Below are 22068 nucleotides of genomic sequence, written 5' to 3' on the forward strand. Positions count from 1 at the left end.
TTATTCAGAATCCTGATTCTTGCCTCTAGGCTATTTCTTTCAGATTTCAGCATCTGCCTCTCTACTGAATTCATAGAAGGACATTAGAATTCAGTTTTCTCACTTTAATAATCTTCCCAGTTGAAGTTATCCAGTTACTCTTAGTTAAAACTTGAATTCTTGAGTAAAACTTGAAGTACCCTTTTCATTATTTTTTCCAAGTCTTATATTAATATACTCAAATTTACTTGTTCAATATTATGATTATTGTGTGAATGGACAGTGAGCTAATCAACCATTCAAAATGTGAGAATCCACTCTAAATTAAGCCTTGTGCTGGAAGTTTCAGGTTTTGAAACAACCCTTAAAATGTGCTGTGTCAGTTCTGAAACACTGCATATTTTTAGTACTAAGTTAAATTTTTTTTTAAGAATTGGCCCTGATTGTTTTAAAGAAAAATGAGTTATGGTTAACCAAATTTGATCACATAGCCGATTTCTGACAGCAATTCTTTCTCAGAATCACAGCGCTACAGTAATATGTAATGACTCCACCCCACCCCTCTTCCTTATTTGTAACAGCTAAACAGCTACAACATAGACAGTTCTTTAGGACATCTCTTTCCCTGCACAATACATATGACTAAATTTATCTATGATGATTAACATGAGTAGAGAAGAACTTTTAATCTTAGGATACTTCTTAAATGGATTTACTGAATACAGCCATTGTACTTATAGGTGACCTAGACATGTGGCTTAAAATAGGTGAGGCTTATCCATGAATTTTAGAAGAAATACATTAATTGGCCGGAATGAAAAAGTGTCTGCCTTTGTGTATTAATATACTTCTATCCAACTGAAAGCATTTACATTAGCAGAAAAAGCAGCGTCAGTCCCTGAACAATGACAAAAAAGTTGTTCTACTTATATTGTAGAATGCCAAACCATTTAGTGGTTTAAAACAATTTCTCATCATTCTGTGGGTGACCTGGGCTCAGTAGGTGTTTCTTGTGGGGAATCCCTCATGTGATTGTAGTCAGATACCTCTGTCCCCAGCTGCTATCTGGATACTTGGCCAGGCTTAATGCTAATTCAGTCATATGATTGGCAATCAGTGCTGACCGTAGGCTGGAGTTCAAATAAAGTGCCTACACTTCGGCCCTCTGTGCAGCTTGAGTATCTCGCAGCATGGCGGCTGGGCTGCCTGGGGGGCATTCCAAGAGATGGGAAGTAGAAGGTGCCAGACCAGCATTATCTCCATCATATTCTATTGGTCAAAGCAGTTACAGGGCCTGACCAGATTTTAAAAGGTTGCAAAATAGAAACCATCTCTTGATAGGGGAAATGGTAAGGGTACATTTTAGAAGAGCTTGTGAGATGGAGATATTGTTAGGGGATCTTTGGAAAATACGATCCATCAAAATAGTTTTAAAGAAATGTCCTACCACATCCTTTAATGATGGAGTTGGCAGAGGACAATCAGAAGATCAAATCCGACCCTCTGGCTTTTTTTGTAAATAAAGTTTTATTAGGACACAGCCATGCTCATATATTTACGTGCCATCTATGGCTGCTTTCATGCTACAATGGCCATCGTTCAGTAGCTGCAATGGGACCATAAGCCCTGAAAAGCCTAAAATATTTACAGTCTGGTCCTTTACAGAAAAAATGTTTGCCAATCCCTGACTCAATGTCTTTATTTTTTAAAAGAACATTATTCACCAAAGACATTTGCTAAAAATTCCATAAATTTAAATTTTTATTGTCTGTGAATTTTTCCTGTTGCCTTCTTCTCTAGGGAAAACGTACCAACTCTAAGAGCTCCCACGACTCTGTTGTGGTCCTCTGATACATATAGTTTCCACGATGTTAACTTGTTTTTTTTCCTTCAAAATAGAAGCCCTCCCTTCTGTCTCCACCCCCACCCACCAAAGGTGGGCTTTGTTGGCTCATTTATGGTGTTACTTTCTTTTATCACATATTGTATGGGTTGCAGTGGTCCTGAAGCCCAAGCCTGTCAGCACATGACAATAATCTAGGGAGTGTTAAGAACTGCAGAAGTCAGTACCCCATCCTCTAGAGATCCTGACCTGGATCAAATTGGGAAATAGGCTTCAGTACTTAAACATTTATATGTAGTGTACCTACAGAAGAACACTTAGCAACTATTATATATTTCAAAGTCTAGTCAAAGCAACAATAAAGCAATCCATCTTTTATAAATTAATAAAACTATATCCACCTCTTGCAAAGAAGTGACTCCAACTTGATCTGAAACAGACTTTGTGTGCTCATTAACTGCTAGAAAAAAACCTATTAAGAAAAGACACAGTTTCCTTGGAGGGGGGGGGGGGTGGAATGGATACTTTCGTATATAAAGAATCATGACAAGAGGAGGAGAAAAGGAGTTCAGGAAGAAGTACATGATGATGGAAATGGGGGGGGGGATTTTAATAGTTATACCAGTTGCTTATTGTGTCAACTAGAAACCTAATATGAGAAGTTTCCTTGAAATGAGTGAGGTGTGGGAAATAGTGAGGGACTTAGCATGGAGTGCTCTGGAAAGAAAAGCCAAGGACAAAAAAATTAAACCTTATCATCTTGACTTAGGCAGACTTGGGCGTTTATGTGTGTTGGAAGCAGGGGGAATAGAGTGAAATGGGAGGCACAACCAAAGGCAAAGATCAGACTTGGAGAAAATAATTGAGTGATGTGTTAAGTAACCAGTTCTGTCTTGTAGGTGAATTCCCACATGGCTAGGGGTATACACATTTCAAACTGCTACTAAATAAGTTCAAATGAGATTGTTCAATCCTGGTTCAATTCAGTCATAGTATGTAAGGAACCTGCCTTTATCTGTGGGTCATTAGGCAAAGGAAGCTCATTTCTAAAAGGCAGCATCTTGAATATTTTCTGTAACTGTAATATCAAGCATACGAATTCAATAACTTAGATGTAATTTCGGATTATAATATTATTTTCAATTTTAATAAGACTAAAAGCTGTAGCTGCTGTGATTGAAATATATTTTCTGCCAACGCCATGGCGCTGTTACGCGTTATTTATTAAGTGCCACCGATTTCGTTTTCGTTTCACACAACTATACGCAACTTGTCTTTTTTCTTCCTAAAGACTTAAACAACTAAAAGAGATGACAGATAAATCAGCTAGTTGCAGAATGATGCCATATTTTGAGGAACTAAGTTGGGGGATGGGGGCAGCGTGTCTTGGGAATGGGTTGAAAAAGAAATGGACCTGGCTGAGAGTTTAAGTGGAAAGTTGGTCTTCACTGCTGAAAGAAGGAATGATCCTTTAGAGGGATGATGGTAAGAGATCCTCAAAGATAAACTGAGGCATATTAAAAATTTTAAGAGTTTAGTTGAGCAAAAATTGATTCGTATCGGGCAGCATCCCATCTAGCAGATAGAAAGGAGATCCGAGGAGCTGTACAAAATGAAAGACTTTTATGGCCAGACAGAAGCTGGAGCAAAGAAGTTATACTAGGCAAAAAAAGCAGGTTGGTTATTGCAAGGTTACTGTTCAGTAGGGAATAGCAGGGGTCTATCAGGCAGATCACCTAACTCGAGCGGATCAGGTGATTCTTGGCTGGCTGGTTAAGATTCCATGTCAGTGAGAGCTGAAACTGTAAGTTAAGTCTCAGTTTGGTGACACAAGGCTTAGCTTAAGCAACTCCCTTTTGGACCTGTTGTATTGTTTTTAACAGAGCAAGAAGGATGTTGCAGTGATGTCCACTAGAAACTTCTGAAAGGACGGGAATATTCTGCACTGTTCAAGGTGGTCACAACATGTAGCATTTGATATGTAGCTAGTGCAACTGAGGAAATAACATTTAAATTTTATTTATTTTTACTTATATTTAAATTGCCCAGGTGGCAAATGGCTACCATATTGGAGAGCACAGCACAAAGAAAACACAATGTTCTTGGAAAAGAGGAAAAGGAGATTGAAAACAATTTTTGTTCATCATTATGGGGATAATCCATGAATCAGAATGTTTGCGATTCAAACTTTGTCATAATCATCACAGATGAAAATGGACATATTTTTCTTCCTAGTGATTCATTTTAATAGTGTGTTTGTGGAAATTATAAAAGTTAGCCATTGATAATTAAAAATACAGCCTGTCAAAGGAGCAGGTAACTGTGATGATTATATGATCAGGAAAAACTTGATTTTCACATACTCTGGTTTATAAAACTTGCTATAATATGTTATGTGTCACCTTTAGGTTAAACCTAACAAAAAACAGTGCAGCAGATTTATGGTCACAGGACACATCTCATCCAGCAGTTAATTTGTAGAAAAATTTCATTTTTTCAGTTTGAATGAACAGATGGCCTATTCATTAAAATTCAAAAGTAGATAATTACTCGATTCCAGTATTTTTAGCAAAAGGACACTTTATAGCATTACGTTAGGGGAAGACTTATAGGTCTTAAAATGCTTTGTGTGACTGGACACATAATTCTCCACTGTCTACAACTGTCTGCCATGCTAACTGAATAAGACAGTTAAAAATAGAATTGTAGCTCTTCTTCAACACTAAAACACTCACTTGAAAAAAAATAATTGCTCATCTCTCTAAAGAAAAAATCTTCACATTAACCCTGAAACCCTGCCCAAACATTCAGCAAATGCTTATCTATCATTTTTGTGCTGGACACTTGAAATTAGGATATACATTTGAAAAGACTGCCCCTGCCCTTAAGAAGTAGAGTCCAATGGTAAATGTTCATTGATTTGTGTCCTGGGTTTTCTTACAACTGAGTAGCAGTCTGCAATTTTTTCTCATTTAAGTAGTTCAATAAAAGTGAATATTTAGTAATTTGTAACAGAATATTCATATGTTTAATAGTTCTGTCTGGTAAATCTGCTATAGAAGGTGCCAGTTTGCAGTGCAATGATGCTCATGCTGATTTTTTTTTCTTCTCTTACCACCCAAAGCCAGTATTTTTTTTTCCCCCACAAGTGTTCCTCCTGTTCCTACATATAGAAAATGAGAGAGAAGTAACATTTGTTTAATATCCCTCATTCTTAGGAAGCTCGGAATAAAATTGCTTCTTCATTACTCTGGCTTTCCTCACCTAGGAATTCTTGGTCTCTTTACTACTTAGGTCTTGGCTCTCTCTCTCTACATGGACTTTTATTATCTTCTGTTCCAAATATTTCTGGAATAATTTCATAACTTTTTTTTCCAACTTCTAAAGTGCATTAGTTTCCACAAAACACTTTAAGATTTCTACAAACTGTCATAAGGTTTAAGAATGTAAGTTTACATCTTTCCCATGAATCAAATTATGTATAGGAAATTTGCCACCTTGAATTTTAAAAGAAAACAACTGTCCTCATCCATTAGATTTGATCTTCATTCCAGGGTTTGCTCTTTTATTGAGTTTTGGCTTGACATATTTTCTCCATTTGGGCCTTACACTTTGGAAAGGATGACCCCTTCACCACAGGCATTTTCTTAGGTCCATCTTGACAATCTTACCGTAAAATCAAAGAGAATAAGAAATACGTTTCTATGTATGTGCATTCCTAACACACCTGCTGTCAGCAGTAGTTTTTCATTTGAAATGCAAACTTTTTCCCTATATGACTGTTACACAAGGACCCACTCACAATAAAGGGAGAAGCTTTGTCCAGAGTAAAGTACTACCTGTCTGCAAGCCCTTTGTCAGAATCCTTAGGGCCAGATGTTTCAGAATTCATAATTTTTCATACTTTAGAAAAGTAATATTGTACATGTAGTATATATTATATAGTACTCCCAGTTGCGGGGGGGGGGCAGCACCTATAATCAAACACATTCACATTTCTGCAGCAAAATGTATAAGTGTACATTTAGGTCAAATAAAGACTATAAATAGCCTCCCATTAGCTCAGGTAAGGTCTTGAAGCCAAATGAGAATACAACTTTAGGATTTAGAGAGCAGATAAGGAACTGGGCACCTGACAGTAACTATCACTCCCACCCCACCCCTGTCACTCTCTCAATGACTATGAATATTCATTGACCAATAGAACTAAGCCATTTGGGATCTGCACATAAGGAATTCCATGAAGAACTATCGGTAAGACCTAGAATCCCTGTAGGTTCAGTTCTGATCAGTTCTCAGGAGATATACAAAGAGTTCTCCTAATGGCCAACACAAAACTCCAGGTAATCAAATACTGAACTGTTATTTTTGATACGTTAACTCTTTGCTCTTCTGCATCCTATTTTCTTAACCTTATCTCTCTCCTTTTATTTCACAGTTGACTGATCCATCATTTCCATTTTTCTCTGTCTGCAACTTTTCTCCAACTTTTTCTTTCTTTACCTATACCTTCTCTAATAAAACATTCATATCCTGTCTACCCCATAAATAGATATAATACATAAGGCTTGAATTTTTGTCTAACGAAGTTATAACTCAGTCCATAGCTCCATTTCTCTTCTGGCACATAACCACAAAACTTAAGATTATAGCTGGCTCCTTGTGAATTTGGATAGGTAATCATTGTTCAACTCAGGATCTAATGTCTTTGAGGGTATCACATATTTATCCTGGGCACAGAGAGGGACTAGAAAATGTTTCTTGCCTATGGAAAGCATGAAATCTTTCAACAAGTTGACATTTACGTTTTCCCTTCCAGTAGAGATTTTTGTTCTGTGGTCTGTGCCTCGGAATGTATCTCACTACAAGTATGGATTATCTCTGGGGGTTTTCATCTGTCCCTGCTTTTAATTCGTTTTGATACTGTTATGGTAACCCACGTAAAAGAGAGAGTATTACTTTCTTCCGAAATTCAACCAAGTTCATTCTTACGACTGTTGGCTGCATTTTCTACCTATAGAGCTGGAAAAGCTGATCCTTATTCATTTATCAAATAGATTTATTGAGTGCCAGCTTGTAATACTTTTTCACAGCAAGTGAACAACAACAAAAACAACTCAGATCTGTCTCTACGCCATTATCTTCTTCGTGTATTAAAAACATATATCTCTGGCTGATATATACCAAAGACTGTTTTTTTGGAAAATAGAAATCCTCATTAGTGGGTTTTAAACTACCTTCTCTAATGTAAATAGCAATAATACATTGATTTTTATTTGGGAAAATATTTCCCAAGACTTGTTTAAGCTTTCCACTCATCAAAAGCCTGCTTGTTGTAGCAACTAAATTTCAGTTCCGGTCAAACTTGCATACTGCCCAAGAAGGGGTTAAATAGCCCCATGCCTTTAGTGTTTTCTCATTTCTACAGGGTGGTATTAGCACAGGAAAAGTCTTCTGATTTTTGCTGTGCTTTGTAATGAATAAAATATGTGGGGCATGTGAAGAACTTATGTAAGCTCTTTGTCTTGGTCTCACTGAAAAGCTTTAATTTTATTCTTACTTTATAATCTTGGAGATGTCAACAGGCCCCATGCCATCTTTCATGACTTTATACTTTCCCAATAGAGACCATGGACTTCAAAGCTTGTTAGGCGAGCATTAAAAATAAAGGCCCAGGGCTAGTGAACTTTAACATGATTTTTCCCTGTGAAGCTGCAGTGATATACAAGGCAGAGTGTTTTCTTAGTGTTCAAGCATAATTTAAGATCATACTGTGCCAAAAGTCTTCTATATTATATTTGTATTCTGAGTCCTAATAGGTTAGGTACCAGAGTTTTCTTATAATATTATTTGGGTATGTTCTTATATCCCAATGTTTATGTAAAAACTGTCTATTGGCCAGTAGTACAGCATCAGTTAACATCTATTTCAGAATCTTCACAACATAAAACACAACAACTTTTCCTTTGGATCTGTTGGTAATCATTACCCTGTCTTGAGGCAGAGTGCAAATTCCTTTTATTTACTTCTCTGGGGTATGGGTGTGTGGGAGAGAGTTTATAAAAGGAAAGGAAACTAGTTGCTCAAATGAAAACTCTTTGTCTGTTCTTCACGTGAGTCAATGGATGAACTAAAATCTAGGAAAACTGAAATATGGGCACTAATATCATTTAGGGGTACTTGAATTCAGAACATAAATTATTTAGGACATTTGTAGATAGGGACAAATTATTCATGGACAGTGCTAAGTCATTAGGAATAATAATTTTTGTGTGAATTAGTTTCTTTAAGAGGATTTCTTAAGGAGCTTTATAGCAATGGTTCAAGGACGGGTTGCTGATCAGATTAGGGTGTGTGTAGAGCCTGCACTCCTTTAATCTGGTCTCAGGTAATCTCTAGATGAGCTTCTCTGGTTCCTTGAATCTGCCTCAGGGGGTCTTCTCTGGAATGAAGAATGTAACTCCATTTGTTGGGGGGTTTAGTTCTGTAAAGAGCTCAGAGATACTGTTACGTGTATCCCTTGAGGTGGAACCAGGACCTGCCCCAAGGCTGCACTGTTGTTTCTTGGCTGCTCTTCCCTTGTCTCTGCATCCACTGCTTTCCCTTATTAGCAACTGTTTGAATCTCCCTTTTGGACTCAGGGAAGGTTATGGAGGCTGGAGTCTGTTCCCTACAAACAAGGAATGGGGGACATGGAAAGGCTTCCATGCCCAGGAGCCCCACAGGGTCCTGCTCAGTTTCAATAGTACTGTAGTATTTACTATTAAAAAATATCGGCATCTAAGTGGACCCATGCATTTCAAACCCGAGTTGCTCAAGGGTCAACTGTACATTTTTTTCTCCTTCTGGACTACATAGGCAATATAATTTAAATGAAATCTTCAAGCTTTCCCACAAGTGTGATCACAGCAGCGGGTCGTTTTCACTAACATTCCCATGTATTCACTCATGAGAATTTACTAATCTCCTCCTATTTACAACCAGACACTGCAGGATTACATGATTGGCCCTTCAGTTAGTTTAGTGTATACTAACATGTGTAGAAAGCTTCATCACACACCAAACTCTTTCACATAGGTTTCATGTACTAATCCTGTGAAGCAGGTAGCTATTATTCCCATCGCACTGATGGAGAAACTGAGTGCCTAAATGTCCGACATTTCAAGAGCAGTGAAACCAGAATATTAGCTTAGAACTTCTGATTTCAAAACTCTTCCTTCTTCTGCCTCATAAGAGCCATTACAAAGGTGTTAAGCGAACTTGGATAAAGAAGACGTAATCTCTGATTGAAGCAATAACATCTTGTTCACAGTGGATTCTTTTCTAACCTTTCTAGTCTTAGGTGAAATTGGATTAAGCACCCATTTGACATCCTGTGAAAAGACTGGTGTCCTCCCCTAAAATATCTGCCAATTCCCGAGTCCTTAGTGTTTTATAATTACGTAATTTACATAGTTACTCCAGGATTTCCTGCTTTCCAACTTCGCATTATCGCTCATTCTTCATTTCCTTGCCTCTCTGTTTATTGATGTATCCAAGCAATAGATCTTTCCTCAAGCTTTTATCTTCCTCCAAGCCCTTCACACAGGAAATTCGTGTGAAGCAGATTAATTTGGAGAGAAATGTAGGACATGAATTCTGGCAACAACTAACTGAATATTGTACATTAGAGATCCCTCCTACTAAAAGTCTTCTAGCCTCCTCAACATGAGGCTTTCCAGCAGGACCATTTCGCTGAAATCTCCAGCTTGTTGCTCGTCTTGTTCTTTTCCTTGCCCCTGCTCATTTATCACTGTCCTCCTTCCCACTCCTAAATGTTATGAACCAAGACCTTGGGCCCTGCCTCTCCCTCCTTAAAACTGCCTATCAAAGTATTTTTTCTTTTAAAAAGAAGAGAATTTCCTCCAGAACTATTTTTAACCTATATATTTTTTGTCTGGCCACATGCATTACCTAATTATCAAAACCTATTAAATAAGATCTGTAGTGAGATAATGGAAGAATAGAGAGTTAAATAACTTATCCAAGGTCTCCAAGCCAATCAGTGGTAGAGCCAGGACCTGATATTCTCAAGTAAGCCTGGAAAAAGGCTGTCATTCTAGCATCAGTAGGATATTCTTATAAGTCTTGCTTCAGAAATTTTTCATAATCACTTCTATTTCAGGTGACACCTGCTGGGGAAAATTATTCAGTAAAGTAGCTTTGTGTCTTTATTCTAATTCTATCCTAATCTAGTGGCAACATGGATTACTTAAATATTGCAACCTAGTATTAGCCTATTTTTAGCTTGCAATTTACATCTAGTCGAGATTTTTTTTAAAGTGGAAGTCAAAATTGTCCCTTTAAATGTAGAGTGTTTTGTATACACATGGACATAGTTGACTCCAGGGCTTCCAACTTTGGCACTACTTAAATTTGGGGCTGAATAATGCTTGGTTGTGTGGGCTGCCTTGTGCATTGTAGGATGTTTAGCAGTGTTCCTCTACCCTCTAGATGCCAGCAGAACCTCCCTAGTTTCAAAACCTCCCTAGAACCAAAATTGTCTCCAGACATTGCCAAATATCCCCTGGAATTAAAACTGCCCCCAGTTGAGAACCATCATGTTATATCAAAAACTCTCCCAAGGGACTTCCATGGTGGCACAGTGGTTAAGAATCCGCCTGCCAAAAAAAAAAAAAAAAGAATCCGCCTGCCAATGCAGGGGACACAGGTTCGAGCCCTGGTCCGGGAAGATCCCACATGCCGTGGAGCAGCTAAGCCCGTGCGCCACAACTACTGAGCCTGTGCTCTAGAGCCCACGAGCCACAACTACTGAGCCCACGTGCCACAACTACTGAAGCCTGTGCACCTAGAGCCCATGCTCTGCAACAAGAGAAGCCACCGCAATGAGAAGCACAGGCACCACAACGAAGAGTAGCCCCCACTTACCGCAACTAGAGAAAGCCTGCAAGCAGCAAAGACCCAACGCAGCCATAAAATAATGAATGAATGAATGAATTTATTTATTTAAAAAAACCTCCCAAACTTAATATTAAAACGTAACAGAGACAAAAATCGTATGATGAGTGCCTACAAGTCTGACAGTGATAATAGTACTTGGCATTTGCCTGTCTCTAAGTAACTACAGACATGGCCATTCATTGTTTAGGCTAATTGAGGTGCTCATGTATCACAGAAATAATAGAGCAAAAATGCATTATACTAAAATTAAGCTTAATAAACTTGAGGCAAATTATCTGTTCAACTCTGATTATTCAGGGAATGATCGTTTCCTATGTGTGAATATCTCTTCTCTGGCCTGTCTTTACCTTTCTTCATCACTAGAAATTGAAATTAGTCCACAGATATTTATTTAGTGCCCCTTGAATACTTTAAAGTGCTAGAGGGCTTCCCTGGTGGCGCAGTGGTTGAGAGTCCGCCTGCCAATGCAGGGGACGTGGGTTTGTGCCCGGGTCCGGGAAGATCCCACATGCTGCGGAGCAGCTGGGCCCATGAGCCATGGCCCCTGAGCCTGCGCATCTGGAGCCTGTGCTCCGCAACGGGAGAGGCCACAACAGTGAGAGGCCCACGTACTGCAAAAAATAAATAAATAAATAAAAATAAATAAAGAATTTCAAAACGTAATGTGTAGAAAGATTATAGAATCATGATATTTGTGAAATTCTTCCAGAGTCCTGTTCATGTCAGGTCACTGGTTGAGCCATCTGCAATAGGTTTAGTAAATTCTTACTCCTTAAGTATCCTCAAGGACAGAAGTGCTGTAATGTAAGTTGCTCCTTCCAGACTTTCACTCTGATGGTTCAGATGATTTTCTGTATCCAAATTGCTTACATTTCAGTCTGTTTCCTCATGTAGGTTTCCTTTGTGGATATGTATGCCCTAAGACCTCAGAGTTAGAAACCAAAACAAAAAGTGAAGTTCAAGTATATTGATGTGCATGTTAACCTACCTCTCTTTCTCTTTATTTTTTTTCATAAGTGAGATTTTTTCTAGATGCCTCATTTATGTTTTTGATTTTATTTCATATTCAATATGTATTATAATCTATTGTAATTTAGTACAAAGAAATATTGTATCAAGTATATTTATAGCAGTCATGACCAGAAGGGAAATCAGATGTGCCTAATTGAAGAAGAAACAAAGTTCTTCACTCATGTGGCTTGAACCTCAACTAGCCTCTTATACCTCAGATTCTGTTTCATTCCATTTGGATGACTAGTACTTTTGTGCTTCTAGTAAGAATTATTGCTGTGATAATATCAAAGAAGTGACTTCTCTGAATGGAAAGCTTGGTCCCATCTAAAGTATTATAAGGACCTGATGGTTAAAGAAACTATGAAAGCACAAATAGTTTAGGGAAGAAAAACCTATGGTCTCTCTCTCCCTCTCTCTCCCTCTCTCTCCCTCTCTCTCTCTCTCTCTCTCTCTCTCTCTCTCTCTCCCCCTCTCCCCTCCCTCTGTCTCTCTCTCCCCCCCTCTCTCCCCCCCTCCTCTCTCTCCTCTCTCTCCTCTCTGTCCTCTCTGTCTCTCTCTCTCTCCTCTCTGTCTCTATCTCTCTCCTCTTATCGCTAATCTGTAATGAGAAACTGGTAAACCAAAAAAAAAATAAAAACAAAAAACACTAAAGCAAAGTTAGGAAGAAAACACGTAATACTAAATACTAAAACAGGGCAATTTTTCACAGGCATTTATTCAATGGCCAAAAAATGATTTTTCAATCAAAATTAACACCTCATTTAAGGAGCAGGAGTTTAGATCCAGAGAGACCATATCCTTTTGGACTTGAAATCAAACTTAAATAGAGAACTGATAAGGTGCTGACACACTGCCCTTCTTTAATTCAAGAACAAAGTTTCATCTCATAGTGAGACAGTCTTTTTCCTTATACTGGCTTAAAGAAGACATATATAAATGACGGACAAGAAGTATTCTTAAGGAACACTGTCTAAGAATATAGTGTGTGTCCCTGGCAATGAGATGGCTTTTCCCTTTAGTTAGCCCATAGTAGCCTTATTTCTACTTTCTTCCCGGATGACAGTAACCCTCATCTAAAATGACCCTACAAGGCAAGTTCAGTACAATAGTATTGTTAATCCATTGAGAAAGCAGAGAGTAAATCCTAAAATTTCTCATCACATGGAAAAAGAAAATTTTTGTGTTTATATGAAATGATGGATGTTAACTAAATTTATTGTAGTAGTCATTTCACAATATATGTAAGTCGTTATTATGCTATAGACCTTAAACCTACATGCAGTATTCTATGTCAATTATATCTAAATAAAACTAAAAAGGAAAAAAACAAGATATATAAGAAACCTCATCTCCTAGAGAAAATGTATATATGCTGGTCACAGCACAGCTCAACCACCACAATGTTGATTGTTCCTATTGAATCTAGGAGCTACAGAAACCCTCATGAGAGAATACATAATGTAAAAGCTGTGGTCTCAAACCTACAAAATCATGAACGTATTAGAGAATGAAAGAGATGGAAGGTCTTGTCTAGATCGGACCTTTGATAAAACAAAGGTCCCTTTAAAGACCAATCAAGTTGTCTTGAATGTTCCAACCAGGATTGTTGGAACTAAGCACAGAGTGTTCATAATTAGGTTGTTGCCAACCATTCTGTCTCAGCTTGCCAGTAGTAAATCTCTAAACTGATTTGCCTTATCATGAAAGTCCTATGGTACAAAACCACCGGTTAGTGAAAAACCCATGAAGATAAACAAAGCCAGGAGATTCTGGGTCTCCTTGTAAATTCAATGTCTTCTTTTATTTATAGGACCTACTGATTCTTATAAAAGATAGATAAAAGTATAGATGCTTTATTATGGATCTCTTAACACTTAGCATTTCCCAAAAGTGGTACATAAATAGGGATACCAAAGAGCAACAGGTAGATTGATTATTGCTCAAAGTGGCAAAATTTAGTACTTATGGGCTTCCCTGGTGGCGCAGTGGTTGAGAGTCCGCCTAACGATGCAGGGGACACGGGTTCGTGCCCCGGTCCGGGAAGATCCCACATGCTGTGGAGCGGCTGGGCCCGTGAGCCATGGCCGCTGAGCCTGCGCGTCCAGAGCCTGTGCTCCGCAACGGGAGAGGCCACAACAGAGAGAAGCCCACATACCGCAAAGAAGAAAAAAAAAAAAAAAATTAGTACTTATGACTCAGCCCATTGCAGATCATAAATGGGCATGTGGTACCAGAAGTAGAATAAGAAATACTGTCAAGTTACTGTGATAAAGCTTTCAGTTATTCATGCTAATGGCAGGAGTGATAAAAAGAGCCAAATGAAACTATAAATAACCCTTACATTTTACCTTAGCCAGCATTCCAACATCTCTCGCACAAATAACTTTAGCAGTTTAGCAAAGTTCAAACAAAAATGATTTGAATATTTCTTTCCTTTCCTGGTAGAGATAGGGGATAGTAAAAATAACACCAGTATAGTATCACATTTAAAAAAAATCAAAACTGAATAAAAAGCAGAAATAGAAGACATAAATTAACCACATTTTGGAGTATTATGAGTTCCTCAAGTAACAGTTCTAATAGCCTCTCATCGCTGTTGAGTTTAGCCAGTGAAAATCATGGAAAAAGTCTAGAACTCTACTAGGATGTTTGAAAATGTCCTTCTGCTATTCTTTAAAAAAAAAGTATTTGATTTGCAATCTAACATATTTGAAAATCAAACTAAATTGAAATATTAAAACAATCATGAATAAATGCTAATGATTCTCTTCTGTTGTTTAAAGAAATAGAAATTAATCAAATCTGACCTGAGGGGCTTCCCTGGTGGCGCAGTGGTTGAGAGTCCGCCTGCAGATGCAGGGGACACGGGTTCGTGCCCTGGTCCGGGAAGATCCCACATGCTGCGGAGCGGCTGGGCCCGTGAGCTATGGCCGCTGAGCCTGCGCGTCCGGAGCCTGTGCTCCACAACGGGAGAGGCCACAACAGTGAAAGGCCTGCGTACCGCCAAAAAAAAAAAAAAAAAAAAAAATTCTGACCTGAGGTAAATTCATCAAAATATATTCCTAAAGTTAACAGCAAATTATAATTATATAAAAACCTCCAAGCTGGCCTATTTCTACAGTGCTGTAAGCCTCTGCACAAGTGTGCTATATATTCGGCCTACTTGACTTTTTCCCTATTTGTTTCCCCACATCCCTCCCCTCGCAACCAAAATTACCACACGTAGGCCTACCTACTTTCCATGCACATGGAGTCCATTTAAAACAAATCCTGTTTTTAGACACTGTGTGATAAAGGAGTTTATAAGGGGAGTGGCTTCAAGATGAATCTAATACTTTAAAGGAGGTTGATCAGGTGGGAATAAGGGCTGCTGGGTGTATGCAGTAAACTTTTGACTGTCTTGTCCTTAGTTTTCTTAAGTGAACCACTTAGTCCGTACTTGGAAATCCTTCGTAAATGTATAATCATTTCTAATTTTGCTTCAAGGCTGGTGTGTGGCGCGGTGAATGAGCTTAGCCAAATTCACATTTCACATCAATAACTCATCTTATTGAGCTCTTGGAAATGACAGCACTTCTAAATGTCTCTCGAAAAACTCTCATTAATGCCTTGTGTGTACCTTTCTTTCTTTTTAGTGCCCAGTCACTTTTCCTCCCTAAATTACTCCCCATCCACACAACAGGTATAAGGAAGGATAAGTGATCAAATTATGACTCAGGGTAACAATTTACAAACACTTTGTTTCTGTTTAACGTTTAGATCTTTCTGTTTATTAAAAAAAAAAAATACAGTGCTTTTTAGACCTTTCTCAACTATTATATGAGATCAGATCCCTTTCTTCCTTGGCTATTGTGAATATATTGAATCTGCAGTGTTTAACTTAATCTGGAAAAGATTTTTGACATCCAACTTTCTATTTTTGTTTCAGCAAGTATTTAAAAAAATTTTTTTTTGCTATTCTAATTAATATGGGATTCAACCTTCTGTTACCAACACTAATTATTCATATATATATAATCACTTATACCTATCTTTTGCAAAAAAGTGAATTAATCTTGAGAAAATTAAGAAAATATCAGATCAGGAAAATGAGCTGTAACCAGAAGTGAGTGAGTGTTTGCACAAACTCGAAACCCCAGAGTCCTATACAATTATGCTGTGAACCTTCTAGAAGTCATATGAGAATGGGAAACATGAACAGTTATAATATAAACTGTCCATAAGTTAAAACAGATCAGTGTTATATGAGCATGGTTTTTCAGAGAAGTAAGGGGCTCTAGGACCAAGTAGAGTGGTCACTGTGTGGAGGGACATTTACAGTTTCCCAGAGGGAGGAATATCTGGATTTTATAAATTAGTTCTGATGTGATGGGTCCACAGATGCCTTTTAAGAAACCACTGAGCTAAAACAAGACTCCCAATGTCTGGCCATTTTTTTTTTAGGTTGGTTAGTGGTTAAGAAGACCTAACTCTGAAACTGTCCAGCAGGATTCTTGGCAGTGGTCTAATTCCTGTGGATTCCTTTCCACCGAAGACTTTAAACCATGGGACCCAAAGAGACAGAGAAGCAGACTTGTACAAAATGAGCTGTGTATGAAAGTTCTTTAGGCATTATTCATTCTGCTCTTAGTTCTAGTAATATAGTTAAAGCTAGAGCTTTCAGTCAAAAAAATTTTATAATGTGTGAGAAAATTTTACTATGTTATACGTGGGAACCTCCACCATAAGACTATAGCTGTCGAAGCAATACTACCACAAATGTTGGCTGGACATGGCCAAGTAGGAAGGAGTACAAAAATACTGCATTCTGCCAGGTAGATCAGTGTGAATTCTTGAGATTCTTCTTTCTTCTTTGGGTGTGATATTGATTAAAAACCCAAAGTTCTCTCCTCAGCCCCCCATAGGGAGAAAATCTGAAACAAATCTTTTCTCCATTTAAAAAACAAAAATGAAAAAATATTATCCTACATGGACCTTGATTGGTTTCTGTAATAGATGATGGAATATTGTGCTTCAGTGTAATCTAATAAGCCCTACCTACATTTAAATTATAAGAAAGAAACATGATGCAAATAATACCAATAATAACAGGTAGTATTTACTGAGATTTGCTATATGCCAGCACTGTGCTAAGCATTGCATCTGCTTTATCTCATTTCATTTTATAAACTACCCAATAAGATAGGTACTTTGCTTTTATCATTTTATTAATGAAGAAACTGAGGCATAGAAAAATTAACATCTTGCCCAAGGACACAAGGCTAGTAAGGAACTGATAAGAGAACCAGAACTTAACTCCTGGTCTGACTTCAAATGATGTATAAATGTCTTAATTATGTTGTATTCTGAGCCTATCTTTCATTCTTGAGTGGCAGATGAAATTTCTAGAGGAATAGGCTTGCCATTGAGAGAAAGGGCTGGGTGGGGATGTCATGGGAGGAGCAACTGAAGCTTAAAAAAATATGAATTTCCTGGGTTGGTTTTGATGTACCTATCAAGAGAAAGTTTCCCTTCCTGAAGTCAAGAAGTAAGGCGTGAAAAAGCTAGACTTTTTGGTGGTCATACCCGCATAAAAGTATTTCCAAACTTTTAGGATTGTTGGATACATTCATTTCTAAATAGCTTCTTAACACACAGAGGAGGAACAGATACACAGTTCAAGAGTAGTGAGTAGATTTTGTCTGAAATTTTACCCTAATTACTGCGACATTCTCTCTCCATTGATACCATTCAGATGAAATAGTTTTCAGGGTAGAACAGTGCCCTCTGAAGGATTCATCTTGCATCAGTGGTACATGAATTCAGCTTTTTAAGAAGTTTTTTAATATATAAGATTTTATCTCAATAGGTATTTGAACAACCCTATAATTTTATAAATATTATTGCTTAGGTAAAACTGGATTGATTTTTAAAAAGGTGGGAGTAAATGTAAAGCTAAAACTCCGAAAAGTTAAATATTACAGGAAGCACATAGCTAAAGTGATGATTATGGAGTCCGTGCATGAAGGCCTGACGTTTGGACAAACTTGGTAGCATTAGTTCCTTTCAATCACTAGCTACTGCCAAGCATTAGGCTTGGCAGTAGACCGTGGCTAAGTTACTTCTGTAGACCGTGGCTAAGTTACCTGGGAGGAATAATAGAAGGGTAGGATTAAGTGTAGAATAGATTGTGTTGCCTTTTTATTTCTTCCCCCATTATGTTAGGTGATGGAATTTTTAGTGTACATAGCTATGACTTTTTTAAAAATGCATTTTTTTTCATTTCCTTCATGAATAGCATTTCCTTACTTTCAGGCAACAATGTATACCCAGTGCACGCTGTTTACTTAGCTTTTTCATTCTTTAGCATTTCATTTTCCAAATCCTTTGTGGAACATCAACAGTCCCAGCGTCTCTTTCTTTTTCCTCAACGCTTATAGTTTGGTTTCCTTACAGCCCATGTTGCAGGGCTGGGAAGCAGATGAAACAGTCTTGCCCAAGTCAGATAAGATGTTTAAAAATAAAAGATCCCATGAGCCGCAATTAAATAATGCTCTAGGATCAAAGTAATTTCCCTTTGCATCATAGCTACCTTACTCAGATGAGAATTCCCGAGTATGAAGTGTGCTGTACAAAATGTACACACTCAATTTTTCTTTCAAATTCAAAATGACTTTAAAATTGGAATTACCAGAGTTTTCTAATATTGCATTTGGAAAAATTTTCACATGCTGCCATTTTTATCTCTGTCTTTTTTTGGTGTTTTCTTTTAGTCTCATCTCTAATCTTATCAGTGATTAATTTAGGAAAGGATATGGATTTCTTACATACTTTATTGCATTTCTTGCACTGCATCTTGAGGATGACTTTGTTTTAGTTGGTAGCTGCTTTGCATTTTTGAAAATGAGCCTGGCCCTCCTCATCTCATCTTGGAAATGCAACAAACGAAATGAAGCATGAGAGAGAATCGAAATGATGTGTTTTTCCTTCTTCTTTTCAGATGGTAAGGTTGAAGTTACAAAAGAAGGTGTGAAGCTGTGCACCATGGGTCCAGGAAAAGTATTCGGCGAGTTGGCTATTCTTTACAACTGTACCCGGACGGCGACCGTCAAGAGTAAGGCTGTTCATTTTTCTTTTTTTTTTTTTTCCAGATACTTTCAGTGTCTTTTCCATAGACCTGCGAGGTGTTAACATGCCTCTCGATTTTAATCTTCATAAAGATTAAAATAATCTATATTCTAATTATTGCTTTTCAATACAGTTGATATTTTCCTCCTAAAGGATGCTTGTTAACATTGAGCTAAATTTTATTGCCGACTTATGACAAGTATCCTTTAACCTAGAACTCATTAAATTAGGATTTACAAAATGATATAATTTTATAAGTTAGAATTAAACAGAAGCAAGACTTTTCATTTTTCTGCCTTTAAAGCCTCAGAATCGTATTTAAGAAAATTTTACGTATCTGTCTATTTTGGGTTGCATTCCCCACATAAATTTCACTTATTCATTCAGTAGTTTAGAAAAATTGAGGAGAAATGTCCTTCGTCTCATTCAAACACTGAGTAAGATATCCTGAATTCTAGAACTGCGTCGGAGTATATTCTTGTCCTCAGCTGCTCATCAAGCTGTATATTCCAGCGTTTTTCTTTTCTACTGATTGAGCTTATTTTAAATCAAGGCGTTAAAGCAGCTTGTTTCCCTAATTCTACATGTATGTGTATATATGATTTCTCTAGCAACTTTTATTGCTTGGTAGAAGCAGCTGCAGTAGTTAGAAGGGAAAGAAGTTTGTTTTAAATATTCCTTCTTCCTGAGTACAGGATGTAATGAGTGTATAACAAACAGAGCTGAATGCCAAAGCCAACAGTGGAAAGTCCATTGCATCTTCAGGCAGACGTGTATATTTCATGTGTGAAAAGTTCTGACACATCCTGTGGATGACTGCACTCACAAATTACTTTGATTAGGTTGTGTCATTAAAACAATCCTGTTCGCAAAACGCCAAATTGTTAATTAATCTTGTCTGGGTGTCACTGACTATTTTATAGATTGCTTCTTTTTTTCCTCTCGGAAGTATGGCATATGATTGACAATATGATATTAAAACTTGGGTTGTAAAGAACTCAAGAATGCATGGCCAGCTAGAGTCACAGAAATTCTTATAGGTCTTGTTAGTGAATCACCTTTTTAGTCACTGAAATCCCTGTAACATCAGTGGCAGTTGGGGCCCTTACTAGATGAGTCTTTCTTGGCATTTGATTCTTGATCTCTGAGAACACAACTCTTTTGATTGATAGGCACTGCCATGTTTTTATTCCATGACTCAAAGAATAATGAAGCCCGATGAACCATAAAAGATTCTGCCAGAACTTTAACTCACTTAAAAAGTACCTTAACTGGAAAAAAGAGCAGTGACGACTCCATTAAGTAAACAGATTTTACTATCATGCTTCATTTTCATGAGAAATTTATTACTTTTAGGGCAAAAAGGAGGCATAATAACACATTTGGATTAAAACAGGCTTTCTCTGTATTATGAATAATTTTTTAAGGTTTTAAAATATTTAAATTATAAAAATATTTCAGCCTTGTGTACTGCTCATTTAATCTAACTGAAATTACAAATTTTCCAAAGGCCAGCAATTGATAGTAACATGGTGCTTAATATTTTGGAATATTGAATTATTATTAAAGAAATACTTTAAAGTGAATCAAATATTTAATTATATAGCAAAAGATTTTTTGTAAGATGATTGCTTGGCTTCGTGAAAGTCAGTTTTCTTATTAGGTTCTTATAAAATGCTGTTCATTTGCACTAGCCTCTGTTGTTCTCATGCTTGGTAAATTTAAATAGACATTATGCATCTGACTGAACAAGAAGGAACTGGCTGTTGAATGCAAATTATGATCCTAACTGTTCTGGGGTCAGAACATCCATCATTAAAGGGAATGAGTGATGGAGCATGTTCTTTAACACAGACTCAGATGTCTCATGAGTGGGTATGTGGTTGTGTGTGTTTATCGTGCCCAAAGATGTGAAGGTTGTATTCAGAAAAGAGTCTGTGGTTGATGGTGTACAAATACATCTCTGCATGTGTAGATGCAGAGGTTTTGTGCATGTGTAAGGAATAATATCCATTAACAAGTTCTGAATGTTGTGTAAGAGCTATAAGGTGTGAATAATGGTCATTTGTTTTTCAGGACCTTTTGTGCTGTCTTCTATCCAGGGAGATTGTACTTACGATTGATGATTATAGTTCTTAAATAGTATTTTAAATTTGTTTAAATTATACTCTCAGGCTGATCACTTTATAATTTATAATTCTGATTAGATTCCATCATGGGTGTTAGTTTTACCAAATGGCTACAGCGATGTTATCTTACTCTTAACATGTGATATTTTAAAATGTCCTTAGTTGGCTTTTTAGATCCAGTCGTTTCTCAGAATTCAGGATTGTGTTGAGTCTTGTCTATTTTTTCTTAACCATTATTTTGCCAGTGATGACCACTTGGAGTATCTTTCAAAACACATTCATCTACTTGGGTGTAATAGTCTAAGTCTGAGGAAATTGCCCTTCGTACTCAATAGCTTGTCTATCCACACCTTTTTTCTTTCTCACGTACCTGGCTTGTGACCCCTTTTCCCCCAACAATACCCACTTTCTTTCATGATTGAAAATGTTGAGCCCTCTTTTCTTTCTCCCTAGATTAGCCTGAAAGCTGCCTAGCATTTTAATGCATTTTTAATTGCACAGTCATCACTGAATCCTAGGTGACATTCAAGAGCTCCTCAATGTACCTGAGTCATTTCTTGTTCACAAGAGCACTTTTTGAAGTTGTATCAGGCCTTAAATAAATACATTCCAGTGACTTCCTCTGATAACGAATGTGAACCTAACACCTGTGGGTAGTCTTTTTTTAAATAGGATATAAAAAATAGTTGTCTTATTTTTATATATTGAGGTATAATTGACATATAGCGTTGTATTAGTTTTAGTTATGCATGATTCAATATTTGAATATATTGCAAAATGGTCACCACAATAAGTCTAGTTGATATCCATCACCATACATAGTTACAAAATTTCTTGGGATTAGACCTTTTGAGATCTACTTTCTTAGAAACTTTTAAATATGTAACACAGTATTATTAACTCTAGCTACCGTGAGTACATTACATCCCCAGGACTTATTTATTTTATAACTGGAAGTTTGTGCAATTTGACCCCCTTCACTTATTCTACCCACCCCTCACTGCCCCTCTCCCCCCAAAACCTCTGGCAATCACC

General features: G+C 37.3%; 1 protein-coding gene across 1 annotated transcript in view; it reads left to right on the top strand.

Moving 5' to 3' along the window:
- Positions 1–22068, top strand: part of LOC132439843 (cGMP-dependent protein kinase 1) — a 1104652-nt gene that overhangs the window by 361582 nt on the left and 721002 nt on the right. The window contains exon 3 of the mRNA XM_060034572.1: positions 18777–18890. Coding sequence (XP_059890555.1) covers positions 18777–18890 — 114 coding nt within the window. The remainder of the gene's footprint in view (positions 1–18776; positions 18891–22068) is intronic.

Source organism: Delphinus delphis, chromosome 16, assembly GCF_949987515.2.
Source record: "Delphinus delphis chromosome 16, mDelDel1.2, whole genome shotgun sequence".
Classification (NCBI taxonomy): domain Eukaryota; kingdom Metazoa; phylum Chordata; class Mammalia; order Artiodactyla; family Delphinidae; genus Delphinus; species Delphinus delphis.